Below are 23,657 nucleotides of genomic sequence, written 5' to 3' on the forward strand. Positions count from 1 at the left end.
ACATTATTTGTTGTTATTCCAATTGTCACTTTAGTAACTTCAAACATGCTTTATTTCAAGTCTTGATTCCTCCACTTAGTTGATATGGGTTCTCTCATTATTGTTGTTACCTCTCCTTTCATTCACTTTTCAGCTTCTGTCAGAAATACCTTTACTTTCATGATTATTCATGTTGGAAACATTTATTTTCTGTTCCATAGCCACATTTTGGACTTCCGTTTTCTGCCTATATATGAATTCTGAGATTGAAATCTAATGTGTTGTTTACACTCTAGATGACTTTGGTGCACAGCCAGATTGGTAACTACTGTCTTACTGAATAAAGTATCTGCTGTGCTATGAAACTTATAAGACTTCAAAGGAGTATGGTTATTGGCTATTTCTCCAGCTTCATCTCTTGGCAGTTTCTACCCCATACTTTGTGATTCAGCAACACTGAACTACTTATAATTTGCTGAATGCTATTTCTCACCTCAGACTTTGCTCATGGTGTTATCTCTGCCTGGAACACCTTTCATCCCTTTTTACTTTATTAATCCTTATTCATCTCTCAAAATCCAGCTCAGATGTCACTTCCTGCTTCTTCCAGGATGGATTAGGTATCCCATTTTGCTGTACATTTCTATTAGGGTAATTAGCACATTAAATCAGTTCATATTTATCTTCAAAACTAGACTACATATGCCTGAGGGCAAGGACTGTGTTTTGTTTACCACTGTCTTTCCAATACTTTTAGCACAGGGCCTGTTTAATATAAGGCAACAATTCAGTTACCTAAACACATGCAAGAGGCTGAGCAGGACTATATATAGAATATAGTATTTTATTAATTTATTCTGTTACTTGATTAATCTAAGACAGAAAACTACAGAAGTGGTATATTAGTCAGAAAATAAAGATAGTTACAAAAAAAAATTAGAATGTGGAATAACAGCTAATAAAGAACTTACCTCCACATTCTTCTATAAGATTGGCTATGGTTTCTGCCTCATCTTCAGCCATTTTTAATATATTACTTAATCCATCGAGTACTACTTGCACAACCTGTGCATCTTTTACAGTCAGTAAGTTGCAAAAAGGTGGGATAACATTTTGTTGAATAAGGTAGGCTACCTAAAGAATAAAAAAAACAAAATGTAGGCAAAATCTGTGTATCAAGATGTTTTAACAGAATGCTTTTCACTTTGAAATTTTGAGTACGGACACATGACTTCATCTCTAGGACACAGTTAAAACTCTATTATTAACTTGATTTTCCTTTCTTTTTAAAGTAGCAAGTTTGTTTTTCTTGAATTTAAGGGAGGGGGAAACTGAAGTGAAAATGAAGGAATCACTCAACTTATTATTAAACATTTCTTTGCTTTAAGGAGTACTTCCTTTGAAAATCATTTCCTCTTTAAAAGTAAGAAAGTAAGCTGGGCATGGCAATGTATAACTATATTCCCATCAACATGGGAAGCTGAGATAGGAGGATCACAAGTTCGAGATCAGCCTCAGCAACCTAGTGAGGCCCTCAGTAACTTAGTAAACCCTGTCTTAAAAAATAGAAAGGGCAGACAATGTGTCTCAGTGATAACGTAGCCCTGGAATCCCCAGCTTTCAAGTTTTAAACCCTATGCACCTCATGTTTCTCACCCTAGTTCCTAGTCCCAGCCATCTAGTAAAGTTTAATTTCTAACTGCTGAGGAATTTGTTGTTGCTGATGATTTTTTAAAATTTTTGCTCCTGTTGTTCATTTGTTAGGAGAATCTGTGAGACAATTTCTTTCTGCCATATTCACCACCCCCAAAATCTGTTCTTAGTACTGTTAAAAAAACAATACAACCCTAATTTTAGGCCCCTTGATTTTATTATAGGTTAGAAATTCTTTCAAGATTCCTGGGGATTTGGAACAGTGGTAGAGAATTTACTGGCCTACAAAAGGCTCTAGGTTCAATCCCTAGCTCCTGGACAGGTAGGAAAAAAAAAATCACCTCTCTTTTTTGATTAAAAAAGGTCAAAGAGTGGGGGCTGGGGTTGTGGCTCAGCGGTAAAGTGCTTGCCTAGCATTCATGAGGCACTGGGTTCGATCCTCAGCACCCATAAAAATGAAATAAATATACTGCGACCACCTACAACTAAAAATATATATATATATTAAAAAAAGGTCAAAGGATGATATTCTATATGAAAAAAAAATCATAGAAAAGTGGCTAGAAGTATACAGCTCAGCAGTAGAGCAAATTCTTAGCATGTATAAAGTCCTGGGTTCAATCCCCAGTAATATCCCCACACACTCCTCCTACCCCCGTCCCCCAAAATCACATAATATTTATCTTGCTATTATTTTAAATTATGGTTTACTTATATCTAAATCATATAATCTGTTTGTACTGTTATTTTTTTTAACACCACTTTTAAAAAATAAGTAAAAGTTAAACTTACTTGATCTTTCCTTCCACTAATTGTTAAGTTACTTATGGCCCAAGCAGCTTCTTTCTGAGTGCCAAAATCCCCCTAAAAAAATAAAAGCAAAGCAAAAGGCTATTGTTGGCAATATACGGATAACTAAAGAGAATGTTTTCTGGAATGATTTTTCAAGCGCTTATTTCTCCGGGTTTCCTTCTAGCTTTTCTACATACATATATAATTTTTATTTACTAAGATAAGATTTGTAACACCCAATCTACCCTGAACAAAGGGATTTTCTTTTTGGAAACTCTCCTGGAAACAATTTGACTTAATGTTACTATTCAATGCTATCATATTAAATAAAGATGACAATAAGGATGAAATAAAATCAGTCAAGAAAATTTTGGAAAAATCTGTAACTTCATTACAAAAATACAAATTGAAAAAATATTTAAAAATAACTTAAAAAGATATGTATATATATTTGTTTATATAAATAACTTAAAAAAGATACACATGCATATGCAAATATTTCTGAATGTGTATACATATGTGCTTTTTGAAACTATATAATGAGATCTATATCTTTATAATCTTATCTTTTAGAATTTACCAAGAAAATATGGGAATTGCACAGCCAAAAAGTAAAATCAACTGAAATCTTTATAATAGGAATACAACTAATTACAGATACCTACTAAATAAGCAGTACTAAATGAGGTTAAGAAAATCCAAGTATTTGTCAGTGAAGTTGGTGGGAGTACAAAAAGGCACAATCCTCAAAGAGGGGGAATTGACACTATATAACAAAATTTACATATGTTTTTGTATATTTCCAGTAATCCTAAATACAACCTGGGAAAAGGGTAAAAACAAAACAAACCAAACCCCTTACAAGCTATTTGTGAAAGCACCATTATTTTCAACAGCAAAACACTAGAAATATCTCAAATGTCATGCATAATTGATTATGTTACAGTGCTACAATATAATGTACTATGAATAGTACTATATAATAAAAAGAAGAATAAGGGAAATACAAACAGGGAATAAAGCAGCTCTCTTTATAATGTCATGAAAGCGATCTCCAGTGTATGCATGAGTATATGTGTGTGTGTATACATGGATATATACACACACACACACACATTTATATATCATGGTGGCACACTATATAATCCCAGAGACTTGGAAGGCTGAGACAAGAGGATATATATGGATAACTAGAGAAAATGTTTTCTGTAAAGATTTTTTAAGTGCTTATACACACACACCCACACACACAGACACACATTTATCTATGTGCATACACACAAACATACAAGTATCCCGAGGATATGCAGTATATTATTTTCTGTATAAGGGTGGAAATAACCACATACATATCCATTTGCTTCTATTTTAGAAAGAAATAATGGAAGGATAAACCAAAAGTGGGTAAAAGGATTATCTAAAGGAAGAAAATAGGGAGGGAGGAGCGGAAATGAAAATCAGACCTCTGAATATGTGCCCTGAAAACAAAAGTATATTTTTAACAAGAAATGAAAAACCAAGGTAACATGCTTATCAAAAATAAAAAGCAGGGCTGGGGATGTGGCTCAAGCGGTATCGCGCTTGCCTGGCATGCGTGCGGCCCGGGTTCGATCCTCAGCACCACATACAAACAAAGATGTTGTGTCTGCTGAAAAACTAAAAAATAAATATTAAAAAAAATTCTCTCTCTCTCTCTCCTTTAAAATAAAAAATAAAAAACAAAAATAAAAAACAGGGACTGGGGCTGTAGATCAGTGGCAGAGCACTTGCCTAGCATGTGTGAGGCACTGGGTTCCATCCTCAGCACCACATAAAAATAAACAAACAAAGGCATTCTGTCCATCTACAACTATAAAAACAAACAAACAATCTGTGTGTCAAGTTGGTGGCTTAACCACACTCAGAGGTACACATTAAGTATTTCACTAATGAAATACATCTTTTAAAAGTACATTCAAGGGTTGGGGTTGTGGCTCAGTGGTAGAGTGCTTGCCTAGCATGTGCGAGGACTGGGTTCAATTCTCAGCACCACATATAATTAAATGAATAAAATAAAGATCAATCAACATCTTTAAAAAATTAAAAAAAAAAAAAAACAAAAACAGTACATTCAAAGCCAGGCGCGGTAGCACTTGCCTATAATCCCAGTAGCTCGAGAGGCTGAGGCAGGAGGATCACAAATACAAAGCCAGCCCAGCAAAAGCAAGGCACTAAGCAATTCAGTGAGACCCTGTCCCCCACATACACCCCCACCCCCCAAAAAATACAACAAAATAGGGCTGGGGATATGGTGCAGTGGTCCAGTATCCCTGAGTTCAATCCCCTATATCCCCTGACCCAAAAGTACATTCAGTAGTCAACCCTCAGTAGTCATGTTGTTTATGGCAATGTGACTTGTTATTTTGATACTATAAATATATTTTACATATATTTACATTTCTTCCTTAGGCTGAAAACAATTTTTTATCCATTAGATATATACCATCAATGGTATGCCTCAAAAAATGTATAACTGTACTGTATATAAAAGATTACCCTATAATATTTGAAAGCTTCCTTTCATGATTCATTCCTTCAGAATTCTCATATTTGGGAGAATTAACACGACCCTAAACAACTTATTAAGACCCTGTCTCAAAAAAATAAAAAAGACTGGGAATGGTAAAGCACACCTGGGTTCAATCTTCAGTCCCTTCCCCCACCTCAAAAATGAATTCTTATAATGGAAGGGAGAGGAAGGGAAACCAGTTGAGTAGAGAAAGTGGACCAGGGAGAAGGAGACGATAAGGGAAAGGGGAAGAACTGGGAAATGAAACTGACCAAATTATATCATATGCATGTAGGAATATGTCACAATGAATCCCATTAGTATGTGTAAATATACCAATAAATCAATGAATAAATAACTTGCTAAAAAAGCTCTCATGATCATCAACTCATTGTCAAAAATATTACCTATTGCTCACTCCAAAATATAGTCTGTATGGGAAAAGCACAATAAATCCTTAATGCTTAATTGTTTTTTCCTATCAGTCATTTTTTATACTTTATAACATGAATACAAAAATACCTGTCACTTATTTTATTTACTGAAGCTGACAAAAAATTACACCCTTGCCAGGCTCAGTGGCACATGCCTGTAATCCCAATGGCTAGGGAGGCTGAGACAGGAGGATAGTGAGTTCATAGTTAGCCTCAGCTACAGTGAGGTGTTAAGCAACTCAGTGAGACCCTGTCTCTAAATAAAATACAAAAAAGGTTAGGGATGTGGCTCAGTGATTGAGTGCCCCGGAGTTCAATCCCCGGTACAAAAAAAAAAAAAAAAAGAGAATGACATCCTTGTAAAAATACTCATCTTTATGTCTGAAGAATCAAGGCATCCTGGAGGAATAGTTTATTCTAGATCCAGGTCAGAAAATGCAAAAGATAATCCTAGGAATCATGTCATATCTAAAAGGTAGAGTATTTAAGACACAGGTACTAACTTCAAAATAAAGTTCCAAATGGCCAGGGATAACTTGGGTGTCAAAAGGAATAACATTTAAAATGGACTAAAACTTATAAAATAAGAACTCAATTTCCTAATGACCATAAAACTTTCACTCTGGTCTCCTTTTGAGGTTTTAGGGAACCATGTGATAAAGTGTAAAAAATGACTGATAGGAAAAAAGAATTAAGCATTAAGCATGTATCGTGCTTTTCCCATACAGACTATATTTTGGAGTAAGCAATAGGTAATAAAAGCTCTTAACTACTGAAGAATCAGGGCTAATATATTCTTTGACAAAATTAGAAAGCCACCATTTTGCAACTCCTAGTAAAATAGAGGATTCCAGGCAATGATGATCAATAACTACCTAAAAATCATTAGGAGAAAGACTCATGAATAATGTCACAATCATCACCTAGAGTAAACTGATTATACCAGGTCATATACTAGACAGATGTATCTTCATTTTAATTATAGAATTAACACTTTGTTTAATTAGTGATCAGAAAAACTCTCATGCTGTGATTCTATAATTGTAAATTCTGTTTTCCCCAAATATTAATATGAACATGAGATGATAACAATATCACACTTACTTGCTATTTAATTCTGGGCATTTTATACCACAGGTCCTTCATCTATTAGGGTGAATACCTAACTTTTTGGGGAAGAAAAAATACAGAAGGGCCAGAAGTTTCCAAGAAGAAATGAATCATATTAAAAACTGCTGGATTCAAAAGCTTCAATACAAACACTATTTTACCTGTAATATTAGCATCACTGTAGGATCTAATCAAATAAACAAAGAAAAAAAAGTATATATTTAGGGATTGGGGGTATGTCTTAGTGGTAGAGCACCTGCCTAATGTGTGAGGCTCTGGTTTGATTCCCAGCATCATAAAACAAGCAAGTTAAAAAAAAAAAAAAAAAAAAAAAAGGAAGATTACCTCTAGATAGGGAATAGAGGTGGGAGGGAAAGGAAGAGAGAAGGGGAATAGCATGGATGGTGGAAGGAGACCCTCATCATTATACAGAATACATGTACGAAGATGTGAATTTGGTGTTAACATACCTTATATACAATCAGAGATATGATAAATTGTGGTATAAAGATGTATTAAAAATTGCAATGCAAAAATAAATAAAAAATAAAGCAGACTATATATATTATATATACGTAAAATCCTTTCCCCTTATTTAGATAAGTACAATATAATCTTCTTACCTTATCCAAAAGGTGTATTATCATTGGTACAAGATTGGCATCAATAACTGCCTGTACCTGCTGTTGATTTCCTGCAGTGATGTTAGAGAGGAACCACACTGCTTCCTGTAGAAGAAGATCCTTTCAATATTTCTCATTAAAATATAAAATCTGTATCTGAACTAAGAAAAAAAGCATTTGTACTGTGTCCAAATGATTTTACTACTGAGTAAACTCCATAATAAAAATCTTGGGAATTTCAATTCTTCCCCCTTTCCATATATTCTTTAAACAAATAGCTAATGGCCCCTAATCCAAATCACAATGAACTAACCCTTCTAAAGAATTCTCAATGACAATGCTCCCAAAAAGTATGACTCCAAAGAAGCTTGCTTGTTGGATAACTACCCAAAAAACAATAAGCTGTAAAAGAAATTCAAATTCAAAACTAAAACTTTTATAAATGACATTCAATAGCCTTCTCTCCTGTAATAAGCTTTATTGTCTATTCTACCCTTAGACTCCTAACCAAAGTAGGTACATATCAACTATACATAACAATGGAGACATCAGAAATAAAACAGTGGGCTGTTTTAGTTTATTTTATAATACTCATTCATTTGCACCATTTCTCTGAAAAGCTGAAGTGGACCCAGATGCTTGACTACTTTATTGGTCTACCTTAATGATCTTGTAATGTTATCTTTTATATTACAATGGTGCTATACTTTTGTAAAGGTGATGGTCATCCCAAAGTGTTTTAAAGTTTCAAAGATAATAAATGCAATTACTAAAGCCACAGTTAGCATGAAATAAGATAAAATATCTACTATATGCTATGTAGGATATTATCAGAATTTTCCTAACTTAAATTTATTAAACTTACCTATTTTTTAAAGGGAAATATTTTCTCTATTCCTACAAACTGTTAAAACATGTTTTGTTCTAAAAAATATTAGCACTGACTACTATACAATAGGCTCTTTTGGATCAGATCACAGGATCATGTTTAATGAACCTGTTAGAGATTTTAGGGTGTTGGGCTAGTTAGGTGAGCTGCTTTGGGGTTATAATCATTGGCAATGTTGTAAATCAACACCCCTATTATTTCTACAACAGCCTCAGATGCACTCCAATATCAGCATCACCATTCAGTGCCCCCTTTCCATAGCCAAAAGCACACACATACACACACACACAAATAACTAACTACCATAAAATACTAATCTAGAATTAATATATTAAAAATTTTCAGTCATACAACATTCAACACCCAAGTATCTCCATTTCATCATTTCCAAAAGAGCCAAAAAACTCCATACTGTAAATGTGGGTGTAGCTCAGAGGTGAAGCACATGCTTATGAGCAGATCATGTGAGGCTCAGGGTTTAACCCTCAGCACCAAAGAAGAAAGAGAGAACATAAAAAAGAAAAACACTTTGCAACTTGTTTTATATATGTAAAAATTATATACCAACTTGTGTTTCTGAAGAGTGATATACTTTCTCTTGATACATACATGACAGTTTAAATTAATAACATTACAGATACTTCTGGGACCCAAATTATATAAATGAAAACTACCAGTTTAATACTATTTTAAAATACTTACTTTATTAATTTTCTCTTTGGGATGTGTCAGGAGTGCTGGAAAGTGTGAGAGGGCATCACAGTTCAAAACTACTTGTGTTTGTTCATCAGTTCCAGTAACAATGTTACCCACTGCTCTAAGGGCAGCTGTCTGAAATGTAAAAAGATATGTCTATCTTTCAATGCCATGTTTAAAGTAACTAATGGTAAGAAAACATGATTTTATCAAGAAAAAACTTACCTGAACTTTAACTTCCTGGTGGCTGAGTAGAGGAACCAAGTGAGGAACTATTCCAGAGTCTATTACCATCTGTATCTGTTCATTGCCAGCATCAGTAAGATAAGAGAGGGCCCAGACTGTATCTACCAATATCTAATAAATAAAATAAAAGTTCCAACAGTCTTTGAATATTTTCTCATTGCAGTAATTTTTACCCATACTCCTAAGATTGTTCTACTATTTTCTTCTCTTACCATAATTCATTAGAATCTTTATTGTGCATCATTTAGCCAAATTTAGAAGTGTAGGTTAATTACGGTCCCAAATCCATGCCAATATCTATTTTTAATTCACCAATCTATATACTATGCAGCACATGAAATAGGAAAAAAAATAATTTTCTTTCTCAAATGCTCAGGCTAAGGGATAACAGGCCCACAAATATTGTAGCTTATGTAAATAGTTAGAAAGACTATAGGTATCCAACATGCACAATGGTTTAAACATCTATACTATATGGATATACCATACAGGTATACTTAAAGACAATATTAGTATTAGTTTATAGTGGTATTAGTTTTATAGCAGTTTAATCTTCTCCAACTAGTTTGCATTGCCTTATAAAACTGGAGGCAACTTCCTAAATACAAGAAAGACCTCAAAGCTACAGATCAAAACATTAAAACAACGAGCAAAAAAAAAAAAAAAAAAAACTGGTCTACAAATTTTTAGCGAGTATATTCTGAAGTGCAGCAGCTCATGTTTGATCTTTCTTTGGGTGTTAAGTCCCAATTAGAAATTATGGCCAAAGAGTAGTATCACAACTATTTAACTGCTGCATATAAATACAATTTTTGACCAAAAAAGTAAGAGAAAAAGAAAGAAACCACAGGAAAGATAACTGTGCCTGGAACTTTACTTCCAAAATCTTTCTTGAATGTGAACACTGTATCAAAGGATAAGCCAGAAGTTTAAAACTTTTAAGATTATAAACAAATGTTATACTTTAAGAGAATCAAGGAGCCCCTAAAAGGAGCACTTTGTCATTATTCTTTCAGAAACAAGAAAATGCTTAAGGATGTGTTTCAATGTAAAAGAAGACATTCATGAAAATAACTCAAATATACTAGTATCAATATATGTGAAACAACTATTTCAATTTTCAAATGGAACTATTTATTTTCCTGTAGCATTAACAGAACCTGTTAATACAGGCCAAAAATTTCAAGTTACTTGCTCATGACTGCACATAAAAACCTGGCATCCTTCCTTTTTTAAAAGTCTAATGCTAAACATGTCATTCATATGCTCAGATCCAACTTACAGCCCAATTCAAACTAGATCTCTAACATATTTTTAAAATTTTAATAAAAATAGTTATACATGGACACAATATTTTGTTTGTGGTGCTAAGGATTGAACCCAGAACCTCACACGTGCAAGGCAACCACTCTGCCACTGAGCCACAACCCCCGCCCTCTAGCATATTTTTTTGTATCAAAGTTTACATTCTACTATAAGTTTTCTAACTGTAACTACAGCGTAATGTCAGTGTAATGGCACTGTTCGTGAAAGCAGTTTTTATAACATCTTTGATGGCATAATTTAAGAATTTACTGTTAGAGCTTAACTAAGATTTTATTTTTAGTTAAACAATATTTAGTATACTACATTATAAGAAGAACAATGCAAACGAATTCCTCCAAGATACATCAAAAATAAGAAAAATGGAATTATAACCTCATCTAGATTGGAGTGAATAGGCAGAAAGAACAAAATATACTGCTAAGTAAAGTCAAGTAAAATGCCTGGTTTTCCAAAAAAGATATAAACTTGGAGATTAATCTTCCCTGTGAATCTTTCAAAAACAAAATACTGAAATTTGTAATTTAACCAAAATCTTCGCTATAAGGAGCCAAAACCAAAAATTGCTTATATATATATTTTAAGTCCTAGACTATCTGGAGCTTAAAAAAACATTTTTTTAGAGTAGAGATCATGTTTACCTATGAATTTTGTAAATTATGTCATTGCTTGACACAGTATATTCTATCTTTAATTTGCCTTATGTGCTTTAGAGAAATATATCCCTAGAAACTGGGCAGCAGCTTAAAACTGGTCACCATATCAAATGTTTATCTTTTTCTTTTTTTTTTTTGAAAGAGAGGGTCTTGCTATGTTGCCCAGTAGGCCTCAAATTCCTAGAGACTATTATCCTCATACCTCAGTTTCCCTAATGACTGAAAACTATAAGTTTGCACCACTAAACTCAGCTGCTGAATGTTTTTTTTTGGTGATAATATTCGAGATTGAGCCTAGGGGCACTTACTTTACCACTGAATTACACCCTCAGTTCTTTGTATTTCTTTCTTTCCTTCTTTTTTTGAGACAGAGTCTTGCTAAGTTGCTAAGGCTATTCTCAAACTTGTGATCCTCCTGCCTCAGCCTCCCATGTCACTGGGATTATAGACATGCAACTTTGTGCCAACTATTTTTAAAGAATTCCTGATTCTCACTATATATTCATGTGTTTTTCCTTACCTATTATATTGCTTGTACGGGTGTGTGTGTGTTTGTGTGTATGTTTTCTTTTTTTCTGCTGGGGATTGAACCTACCACAGAGTTATACCCCTAGCACACATTCTTAGTTTAACACACCAAAGGCTAGTCTGGCTGGTCTGGCTTTTATAAGCAGTCACGGCAGTTTTCCACTTTATTTATATTCTCTGCATTGTTTTTTCCTTTGTTATTTGTGTTAGTAAGAATAAGCAAGATATCTTTGTAATGTTTTTAACATTACAAAGATTTTATCTTGCCTGTACTGCCTTTTCTCCCCTTGTTAGTTGGACAACCAACAGTTCTCCCTATACTAACTGAAGCTAAAAGTCACTATAACTGGAGAAACAAAGTAAAAACAGAATTAAGAGCAACTGATTTTCATAGTTTGGTGTGTACATATGGATACAAACTCATGCATATAAGCCAGGCACAATGGCATACTCCTATAATCTTAATGACTTAGGAGACTGAGGCAGGAGGACACCAAGTTTAAAGCCAGCCTCAGCAACTTAGGGAGGCCATAAACATTTAGAAAAACCAATTCCCCCCCCAAAAGAAAGTGTGTGTGGGGGTTGGCAGCACCTGCTAGGGATATGGCTCAGTGGTTAAGCACCCCTGGGTTCTATCCCTGGTACCAAAAAATTAAAAAAAATTCAAGGATGTGAGCACCAATATTTCTCTTTATCTTTCAAAAACAAAACCACCACCATATGCATTCAATAGCCAGACTGCCAAAATGAGATTCCATAAAAAGTGCATAAATATAAAACATGATCTTAGTGAGAGTGATTTCTAAGTACCAATTTTATAATAGGCTTTATTTCTTCACTGAAATTGTATTTTGTGACACAGGAAAAATAGAGTAAATATAAAGATACCAGATATGCATTGTAGGTCTTGGAATAGTAAAATCTGACAGAGAATACACTATCATGATCTTGATAGTTTTTTACTCTTGTCACATGGGGAGCCCTACATATACAACATGAACATATACACATACATGCATGTAAAAAAATATATGATGAGGAACAATTACTCACATTTACATCTGTGTGATGTATTAAAACACAAAGGGCTGGAAGAATCTGAGGAGAGAATACACAGATTTAAAAACAAAAACATACACATAATAGTATCTAATTTACTTATTGATTTTTAAAATTTGTTTACCTCTTGAATGGTTTCCATTGGTGGTGGTGGGTCTTTGTGACGACATAAGTTGACCATAACCCAAGTAACATTTCTTAAGAATGTTATAGGAATAGATGGACTTATGAATGAAAGTAAAGGTTTCACAACTCCAAGACTTATGACATAATCTCTACACTGTGGCCCGTCACCTGTAGAAATGATTAATTTAATAAAATACATTAACAATAAGCATTTTTAGAAAACATAAAGCACCAGGTACAAAATGCTCCTTTAGTTTTATGCAAAGGTTTTAGCAATAAGACAACTAATTTCATTCTAGGTCTTTTACCTAGAGTGCTAAGGTATTCTTTTGCATATTATTTACAACTTCAGCCTTATAAGCTGTCAGTTATAAAATATATTTATGCCAGTTGAACTCTGGAAGCCTAAGTCTTTAAAAATAACTCTGTGAACCAAGAACCATTTCTTTTATTTTTCCAAAAATCAATAGAATGCTTAGTGTAACACATTTTCATCTAATGAAAAAGATATATCAACAGTTGAGCATGGTGGCACATGCCTACTACCCCCGCTACCCAGGATACTGAGGCAGGATTACAAATTCCAGGGGAGGATGGGCCACCTAGCAACATCCTGTCTCAAAATAAAAAGGGTTGGAGATGTACTTCAGTGGCAGAGTGCTTGCCTAGCATATGCATGGCCTGAGTTCAATCCCCAGTAATACCCTTCTCCCGCCCCATATGTAAAATGCCATTAAAAAGAAAATATATGTAGAGTTCATACTTATCCACTATCAGAGAACCAAGAGTAGGGACTATAACTTATAGCTTTAGAAAACTATGTCAGAAAAAAAAAGGAGAGAACTAAATAGAGGTACAGTAGTGATTTCTGAGCTAAAGCCCAGAAATAATAATTAAGCAGAAACTGTGGGTACAGGATTCTGTATTTTAACAAGCTCTCCATGTGATTCTGACAACACACTAAAGTTTAAGAACCAGTACTGCAGATAGCAGTCAAATTTAATTTCTATATCTATAGAGTGTTACTATAATTTCTAATATGAAGCAGTGATGAAGTATTCCCATTTAAAAAAAAAAAAAGACCTTTCCTTACACTACTACATCTGGAGATAAGAGAGCAAAGGAGTAAGGATCCCTTGCATATATAAATAATGTAATTCCTATAGCAATAGTCCCTATGCTGGGAATATTTTACAGAGAAATCCTCCCATTAAAAAAAACAAACAAACAATCATAACCATGCCATTTTCTATGCTGTTCCTTTCAGAGGACAATAAAGAGGTACATCACATCATGAAGGCTATATTCCACAATCCAAAGCCAACATCATACTGAATGGAGAAAAGCTGAAGGTATTTCCTCTAAAAACAGGAACAAAACAAGAATGCCCACTCCAAACATTCCTATTCAACATAGTTCTTGAAACTCTAGCCAGAGCAATCAAGCAAGAGACAGAAATTAAAGAAATATAAATATGAAAAAGAAGTCAATTATCTGTTTGCTGATGACACCATTCTATACTTCAAAGATCCAAAAAACTCCAGAAGACTTTTGGAGCTGATAAACAAATTATTCTGGATAATACAAGATCAACATACAAAATCAATAGCATTTACATACCACAATAATGAATCTGCTGAGAAAGAAGTCAAGAGAACAATTCCATTCACAACAGTTTCAAAAATAAAGGAAAAAACCCAGAACTCCGCCCAACTCCAAAATCTTGGAAATAAATATAACCAAAGAGATACAAGACCTCTACAATGAAAATTATGGAACACTGAAGAAACAAATTGAAGATGACCTTGGAAGATGAAAAGATGTCCCATGTTCTTGGCTAGGTAGAATCAATATGGAAAAATTAGTCACATTACCCAAAGTGATCTACAGATTGAATGCAATCCCCACTAAATACCAATGATTTTCTTCACAGATGTAGAAAATACAGTACTAAAATTCACATGAAAGAAAAAAAGACCCAGAACAGTCAAATTATACTATGATGCCAATAGCATAACACTGGCTGATCTCAAATTATACTACTGAGCTATAGTAACAAACCAGCATGGTATTGTCATAAAGACCAATGGAATAAAACTTAGAAACAAGCTAACATAAATACAGTCATGTGATCCTCAACAAAGGGGCCAAAACCCTACGTTAGAGGAAAAAATAGCTACCCTCCTACTTTTGGTACAGAGGATTGAACCCTAGGGCACTTAACCATTGAGCCATATCCTCAGCCCTTTTTTTAAAAAAAATTTTAAGGGTCCCTCTAAGTTGCTGGGTCTGGTTTTAAACTTGTGATCCTCCTGAGTAGCTGGGATTACAGGCATTTGCTACTATACCCGGCTGAAAAGATAGCCTTTAAAAAAAAAATAGCCTTTTTCTTGGTGGTGGTGGGGGGAAGGGATTGAATTCAGGGACACTTGATTGAGCCATATCCCCTGTTTTGTCTTTTATCTCAAGACAGGTTCTCACTGAGATGCTCAGTACCTCACTTTTGCTGGGGCTGGCTATTTGAGCTTGTGATCCTCCTGCCTCAGCCTTCTAAGTCGCCAGGATTACAGGTGGGTGCCTGACAATAAATAGCTTTTTAAAAAAATGATATTGGGAAAATTAGAAAACCACATGAAGAGGAATAAAACTGGATCCTTACCCCTCACCCTGTACAAAAATCAACTTCAAGTGGATAAAGATCTAGACAAAACACAGGATCATTCCAACATATAGGCATGGGCACTAATTTCCTTAATAAGACTTCTCAAGCTCAAGAAATAAAGAACCAATATATGGGATGGCATCAAATTAAAAAGCTTTTTTACAGCAAAGGAAACAAGAGCATAAAAAGAGTCTACAGAATGGGAGAAAACCTTTGCCAGCTAGTATTCCAATAGAGGATTAATATACATGATATATAAACAACTCAACCTCCCCCAATAACCCAACTGATAAATGTGCAAAATGATCTCAACAGACATTTCTCAAAAGAAGAGAAAATGGCCAATATATGAAAAAATGTTCAACATTTTCAGCAATTAGGGAAGCGCAAATCAAAAATCACACTGAGACTTCATCTCACTCCAGTCAAAATGGCAATCATCAAAATACTAATAAGAATAAATTCTGCATGGAAATGGAAGGACACCCTCATTATTATACAAAATTACATATAAGAGGAAGTGAGGGGAAAGGGAAAAAAAAACAAGGAAGAGAAATGAATTGCAGTAGATGGGGTAGAGAGAGAAGATGGGGGGGGGGAAGGGAGGGGGGATAGTAGAGGATAGGAAAGGCAACAGAATACAACAGACACCAGTATGGCAATATGTAAAAACGTGGATGTGTAACCGATGTGATTCTGCAATCTGTATATGGGGTAAAAATGGGAGTTCATAACCCACTTGAATCAAATGTATGAAATATGCTGTGTCAAGAACTATGTAATGTTTTGAAAAACTAATAATAATTAAAAAAAAAGAATAACTTCTGGCAAGGATGTGGGGGGCAGGGAATACACTAATATACTGTTGGTGAGATGCCAAATTATTATAACCACTTTGGAAAGCAGTACAGAGATTCTTTGAAAGTCTAAGAAGGGAACCACCATATGATCCAGCTTATTTCACTCGTTGGTAAATACTCAAACAAACTAAAATCAGCATACTATAGTGATACATGTTTAGAGCAGCACAATTCACAATAGCCAAGTTATAAAACCAGTCTAGTTCCTGTCAACAATCAAAAGTAGAAAGAAAATGTGGTTTATATACACAATGGAGTTTTTTAGTCAGCCATAAAGAAGAATAAAATTATGCCATGTGCTGGTAAATGGATGGAACCGGAAAGTATCTGTGAAGTTAAATAAGTCAAGAGTGGAATATCTCTTCTCATATGTGGAAGAGAGACTAGGGAGGAAAGAGAACAAAAAATGTGTGTGTGTGTGGCCTACGTGGGAGACCCTTATGAAAATAGAAGGAACACCAATAAAGTAGAGAAAAGTCAGGGAGTGTGGGGAAGTACTGGAAAATAAAATCTATGAAATTACGCTATGTAAGTATGAATATATCATGATAATTCCTGCTTTTATATATAATTATAATGTATAATTAAAATAATAATAGTAGAAGGGAAATCGGTAGAGTAGAGCAAGTGGATCAGGAGGAGGGAGGAGGGAAAGAAAAGGGAAGGTACTAGGGAATAAGATGGATCAAGTTATGTGTATGTACAAATATGGCATAATGAATCCCACTATTAAGTATAATTATATACATTAATAAAAAATTTTAAACAAAAGGCAGCAGAATACAACAGACACTAGTATGGCAATATGTAAATCAATGGAAGTGTAACTGATGTGATTCTGCAATCTGTATACAGGGTAAAAATTGGAGTTCATAACCCACTTGAATCAAAATGTGAAATATGATATGTCAAGAACTATGTAATGGGCTGGGGATGTGGCTCAAGCGGTAGCGCGCTCGCCTGGCATGCATGCGGCCCGGGTTCGATCCTCAGCACCACATACCAACAAAGATGTTGTGTCCGCCGAGAACTGAAAATAAATATTAAAAATTCTCTCTCTCTCTCTCTCTCTCTTAAAAAAAATATTAAAAAAAAGAACTATGTAATGTTTTGAACAACCAACAATAAAAAATAAATAAAAAATAAAAAATAAATACTATAAACTTCTAAAAAAAATTTTTTTAAACAAAAAAAGGCACATCAAAACAATATTAGTTACTTCCATGCAAGAACAACAATATATCTGTGGCAAGAGTAACTCAGAAATCTCACTTACTGAAATAAAGACACCTATAAGAAAGGTGCTCTCTCTCGAGTAGGGGAGGGGAGGGGAGGGGAGGGGTGAGGGGACAGTGGAGAATGGGATAGACAGCAGAATACATCAGTCACTAGAAAGGCAATTTGTAAATCAATGGAAATGTAACTGATGTGACACAGCAATCTGTATACGGGGTAAAAATGGGAGTTCATAACCCACTTGAATCAATCTGTGAAATATGGTATAATAAGAACTATGTAATGTTTTGAACAACCAACAATAAAATAATTAAAAAAAAAAAAAAAAAAAAAGGTGCTCTCTCTCAATAGCTAGGTCTCTCATCTACATCAGGGACACAGAATAATTCAGACCCTAGATTTTTTCCCATTCTCTACTGAAGAGAATTCCTTGATTTTTTGAGTTTGGATGATCTTAGTTCCTAATTCTTGAAATAATAAAATTATCTTTAATTATTCTTTATAGAATTATTTATCAGAGAACACCTAATAGGTATAGTAATTGTGGTTGTGTTGTGCAACATTTAATAGGCTAGCAGATACTTCCTACTGATTCATGGTAGGAGATACCACTGTACTTTATAAATTACTAAATTTGAATGTGATAAAGTCTGTAAAAGATTAAAAAAAAGTCATTTTAAACTCAAAACTGCCATTAAAGAGGAAAATTACTGGTTTAAGTTTTGCCACCACCCCCCTTTTTTATATTGTCTTTGATGGAGAAAGGTGAGAAATAGAATGGATTCCAAGATAAAAAGGATAAGATCTAAATCATATTTTATAATTCTTCAAGTAATTTTAAAGTTGACTATATATAAACAGTATTTTAAGCAACAAAAATGTTCCTTCTGTTTTTCAAATGCTTTATACTTACATACAAAATTTCTGGAAGCTATCTCACAAAAACAAGTACTGAAGACAAATTGTTTTTCATTTTCATCTATTAGTAGTAATTTTTATTACCTAGCATATGGCAATAATTGTTGGATTAGCATTATAAGTTTTATACAAACCTATGATATTTCCCAATGCCCACACTGCCTGCTCACAGACATTCTGATGAGGTGAATGAAGAAGCCTCAGGAAAAGTGGCACAGCATCTGAAGCAGGAAAACATGTTCACACTTAAGGCTGAAGACCATACTATAAAACAAAAATTAATCTTCATTTTCTGCTGAGATCTCAAAAAATATATATGTATGCATATGTACATGTATGTGTGTATGGAAATCTATTAAAAATATATCCTGGCTGATCTCTTTTTAAAGTTAGAATTGTGTTACTGTAAGAATTTTTGACTAGCAGTTTCCTTATTCAGTATCAAAAAGAATTTTAAAATATAGACAATTGTCAAATTCAACGTGAACTTAATATAATGGTGGGGGGTTGGGGAATCAAATTCAGCCTTAACCACAACCATAATTCCAAAATAAAGATTCCTTAAAAAGTAAATATCATCTACAAATAAAACAAAGATTAAACTTTTAAGAAACTATTTAAGAAATTCTGAATATACAAATTTAGTATGATTGTGGGTCCTTAGGCCTGTGATTCCTGGGCCACATGAGACCTGAATCAGCTGGTTAATAAAGATGGGAACAACAGTCAGATCTGTAAATGAACAGAATAATAAAACACTAAACAAAAAAATTCACTTATCTATTTTTGGCATATTAAGACAGACTAGCAGTGATAAATTCTAAGCCTCTTTCTAATCTTTAAGGATGGCATAAAACAGGAAAGAGCAGAGGTATGAATAAGACATTATAAAATCCTAAGTTTACCTGATAGCCAACTATATATAAAAAAAAAAAAAGCCAAAACACAAAACAAAATATACTTGAACCCAAAACTAAACAAGTTTTAGTAGGATGTAAGATGATTATTTTTCCTAAATTATAACACATGTTAGAATATAAAATGTTTGCATGGCTAACATCTGCTCCCCATACCTTCAAAACCATTAAGAAATTAGTTCTTATGATTTGAACTAGTTTATACATGGCTTACGTTTAACAACACTTAAAATATCTTTTTAAAAAATGATTACTCTTTGGTAGAAGAATGAAATAGTATTCATGAAAAAATACACCTAAGTTACTATATCTCACAGTAATTTTCCACTTACAACTCTTGAAATACTCAGTTTTAGAAAGTAATCTAAGACAAAATGTCAGTCACCTGAACAAGTTGATTAAAGTAACATATTTAAATTAGCTATTTCAACAGCCCTAAACGCTAATGGGTAGCTATTATTTTATAATGTAAATAGTTATATACTTTACTGACTTAAAAATCACAATTTTGTTTGTTAATAAACAACTTACTGGACTGAACCACTGCTTGAGTTTGTTCAGAGGTTCCAGATGCAATATTTGTCAAAGCCCATGCAGCTTCAAACTGTAAAGAAGGACTATAAAAGAACAAAATTATTTAAACAGATGATTTTTTTTTACACTGACCCAAATATCTACCAATCATTTCCTACCTCTAGCTTTTAATGTTTAAAATGCATCATCTATCCATCCAACATTTAAAAACAAAACAAAAAACAAAAAACTAAAAAAAACCCAATCACTGTTTAAAACATTTTACTTTTATATAAAGGTATATATATATATAACCTCTTCCTACATCTTTATTTTTTGTAATGTATCTTTATTAAGATACTTGTATATTACTCCCCTAGTTTTGTCTTCTGTCCATTTTCAAGCCTTACAAGTTAAATTGATAACTTGATAATGATAAATTTATCAAGTTAAACTCCTACTTGGCCTTTGCCTGCATCTCCTGACATTAACTTATTTTGCATTGCTTTTCACTTTTGACTTTAATTCCATCCCACAGCCTTCTTTTCTTTAAAGATCAAACTTAAATACTAGAAAATCTTGCCTCTCCAAAGGATATATTCTAAATTTATTAAATAATGTACTTACTTGTCATCTCTTTCAAGACAATGGACTAAAATAGGCAATATTCCAGATTTTATTAAGTCATCAATTGGTGGATTTCGATCACTGGACAAAAGCTTCCTGTAAGATACATAACCTCTTTGTAACTTAATGACATACACAATTATTATATTTGGTAAATATATTATCAGATCTTAAATATATGGCACAAGTACCTTCTTTGAAAGTTAATTTTTATAATTTACATAATGCAATAGTTTCTCTAATTATAAAAGACTAATTTGTAAATTAAATTTAGAGATGATCAATAATTAGGAAAATACGATGGACATTTTATCACTTTCATTAATATAATATTATATTCCCTCAGTGAAGTTCTGAATATGGCTTATTTTTTTTTTTAAAGAGAGAGTGAGAGAGGAGAAAGAGAGAGAGAGAGAGAGAGAGAGAGAGAGAATTTTTTAATATTTATTTTTTAGTTCTCGGCGGACACAACATCTTTGTTGGTATGTGGTGCTGAGGATCGAACCCGGGCCGCACGCATGCCAGGCAAGCGCGCTACCGCTTGAGCCACATCCCCAGCCCCCTGAATATGGCTTATAACTAAATGTTTTTATATGCTTTACCTTTGGTTTTAACTAAATTTTGGGCTCAGAGAAAATAGTTGGCAAACTTTGACCTAGCATTTACTCTGCTAAGAAAGAAAGAAAGGTCACTGAAACACCCAAATGATTCATATTAAGTCACAAAAGAGTCAAGGGCAAGAACAAGTAGGCTGCTGATTTATGTTTACAGCTGACACTAGTATTCAATTTTTTATCCTATTCTGTACACTAAATTGAATGTACAGAACACTCTCATCTCACCAACTAAAAATGAATGGAATAATGACAGCAATACACAGGAAAATACCCAAAGAGATGCTGGAGACTGAGACAGATTAGATACATCCCTGCTCTCATGAAGCTTATAAGATAAAAACAAACAAAAGCCAGCTAATACTTATTTTCACATGTGGGAGACTGCAGTATGCAGATTAAACCCTAAATGTGACCTGACACAAATCTTTACATTAGAATCCCCTGAATTATTAGTAATATAAAGAAAAGGCTTAATGGGACTGGGGTTGTGGCTCAGTGGTTGAGCGCTTGCCTCAGACATGTGAGGCCCTGGGTTCGATCTTCAGCACCACATATAAATAAAATAAAGGTATTTTGTCCATCTACAACTAAAAACAACATTTAAAAAAAGAAAAGAAAAGGCTTAAGAACCAACACACTTGAGGCAGGAGTGTTGCAAGGTCAAAGCCTCAGCAATTTAGTGAAACCCTATCTCAAAACACAAAAATAAAATAAAAAGGGTTGCTCAGTGGTAAGCTTCCCTGGGTTCAATTCCTAGTACCAAAACAATCAAACAAACAAAATGAATAAATAAAAAGAACCAGCCTGGTGGCATACACCTTAGGAAGCTGAGGCAGGGGGATTCCAAGTTCAAAACCAGCTTCAGCAATTTAGCCAGGCCCTAAGCAACTTACCAAGATCCTGTCTCAAAATAAAAAATTAAAAAGGCTGGAGATGTAGCTTAGTTGTAGAATACCCCTGAGTTTAGTTTAGTTAATTCCCAGAACCAAAAACAAAACAAAAAACCCTTAAGCAGCTCATCTCCCCCATGTAAACTGACAGTTGCTTATTTACTACCCTATGAATATACAACTCCTTGACCTAGCTTTAAACTGCTCTACAAATTGGCTCTACTTTACCTAATTAATCTTACTCTCTGTAACTCAAAAACTCAACAGCTCAGTTGTCACACCACCACAATCTCATTTTTTGTTTGCTTTTTGCTACTGTGGATTGAACCCAGGAGTACTTTACTACTGAACTACACCATCCTGCCTCAGCCAACTGAAGTGCTGGGATTCCAGGTGCACACTATCAAACCTGACTTCTATCTCATTTCTAAGTCCTTTCTTATATCCTACTCCCCTCTCTGTTAATGCCTTAGCACCTCTCTATTCAAATGCTATCTCTTCCAAGTCCATCTCAAGTTCTATGTTTTACATAATACCATCTATCTATTCTGAGCATTTACAGAGCACAGTCCTAATTTGCTACTAAGTATCATTACTTTCTATGTAGTTCTGCATTCCCAATTAGATTCTAAACTTAAAGGAAAAATTAGATCACATGGTGTTTTCCAAAACATAAGGCACAGTAATTAGCACAAGTAGAAATAAAAAAAAATTATAAAAATCGTAACACCAAAATTTTCTCATTCAAGGTTGTAGGAAATCAAAGGTAATGATTTTTTTAAAGAAATATTTTTTTAAATATTTTTTTTTAGTTGTAGTTGGACACAATACCTTTATTTTCTTTATTTACTTTTATGTGGTGCTGAGAATCAAACCCAATGCCTCGAACATGCTAGGCAAGCACTCTACCTTTGAGCCACAACCCCAACCCCAAAGGGTAAAGATTTAAAAAAAATATTTTACTGCTTCACCAAGGACAGAAATGGCTTTTATTCTTGCTAGGAGCCACAAGCAAATATACGATGTATGGTACCTTTGGTTGTAAAGTGACGCCAGCTAGCCACTGAGATATGATTATGTTAAGATTTACATTCATATGGAAATTGGACTCCCGCTGTTCACCTTGGCCTGCTACCGGACTCATGTTACGGGACTCATGGAGAGTTCCCATTGGTTGGGGAAGGATAGTAGGAGGGAATTCCGGGGGAGGTCGGGGGACCCCCGGTTCAGGGAGACGCGCGGTTCCGGTGGAGGCCCGAGTTGGGAGGACCGGGTTTGGCTTGCTGGCGCCTAGAGAGTATCGGTGGCTTTTTCAAAATAAAGTTTTGTTCCTGCTTGAGTGGCCAGCCAAAACTGTGGCATATTCTTTTGATAATAAAGAACACAATTAGATGGGCACGGTGGCACATGCCTGTAATCCCAGCGGCTCGGGAGGTGGAGGCAGGAGGATCTTTAATTCAAAGCCAGCCTCAGCAATTTCGTGAGGCACTAAGCAACTCAGTGAGACCCTGTCTCTAATAAAATATAAAACAGGGCTGGGGATGTGGCTCAGTGGTCAAGTGCCCCTCAGTTCAATCCCCAGTAAGCTCCCTCCCAAAAAAGAATACAGTATATACAACATAATATAAAACCAGTTTGGTGCCCATCTTGATTTGTGTTTTTTTTTTTTTTTTTAAAGAGAGAGTGAGAGAGGAGAGAGAGAGAGAGAATTTTTTTTTTTTTTTAAAGAGAGAGTGAGAGAGGAGAGAGAATGAG

At 34.3% G+C, this 23,657-nt stretch overlaps 1 protein-coding gene across 2 annotated transcripts in view; it reads right to left on the minus strand.

Moving 5' to 3' along the window:
* KPNA4 (karyopherin subunit alpha 4) overlaps positions 1–23,657 on the minus strand; it is a 67,756-nt gene that overhangs the window by 4,874 nt on the left and 39,225 nt on the right. For both annotated transcript variants that reach the window (XM_081302468.1, XM_081302467.1), the window contains 10 exons: positions 20,396–20,491; positions 19,787–19,872; positions 18,473–18,559; positions 12,661–12,830; positions 12,531–12,575; positions 8,950–9,081; positions 8,731–8,859; positions 7,140–7,244; positions 2,425–2,496; positions 951–1,113 (listed from right to left, as the gene is read on the minus strand). In XM_081302468.1, the coding sequence (XP_081158594.1) occupies positions 951–1,113; positions 2,425–2,496; positions 7,140–7,244; positions 8,731–8,859; positions 8,950–9,081; positions 12,531–12,575; positions 12,661–12,830; positions 18,473–18,559; positions 19,787–19,872; positions 20,396–20,491 (1,085 nt within the window). The remainder of the gene's footprint in view (positions 1–950; positions 1,114–2,424; positions 2,497–7,139; positions 7,245–8,730; positions 8,860–8,949; positions 9,082–12,530; positions 12,576–12,660; positions 12,831–18,472; positions 18,560–19,786; positions 19,873–20,395; positions 20,492–23,657) is intronic.

This window comes from Spermophilus citellus (assembly GCF_964194105.1).
Source record: "Spermophilus citellus genome assembly, chromosome: 7".
Lineage (NCBI taxonomy): Eukaryota > Metazoa > Chordata > Mammalia > Rodentia > Sciuridae > Spermophilus > Spermophilus citellus.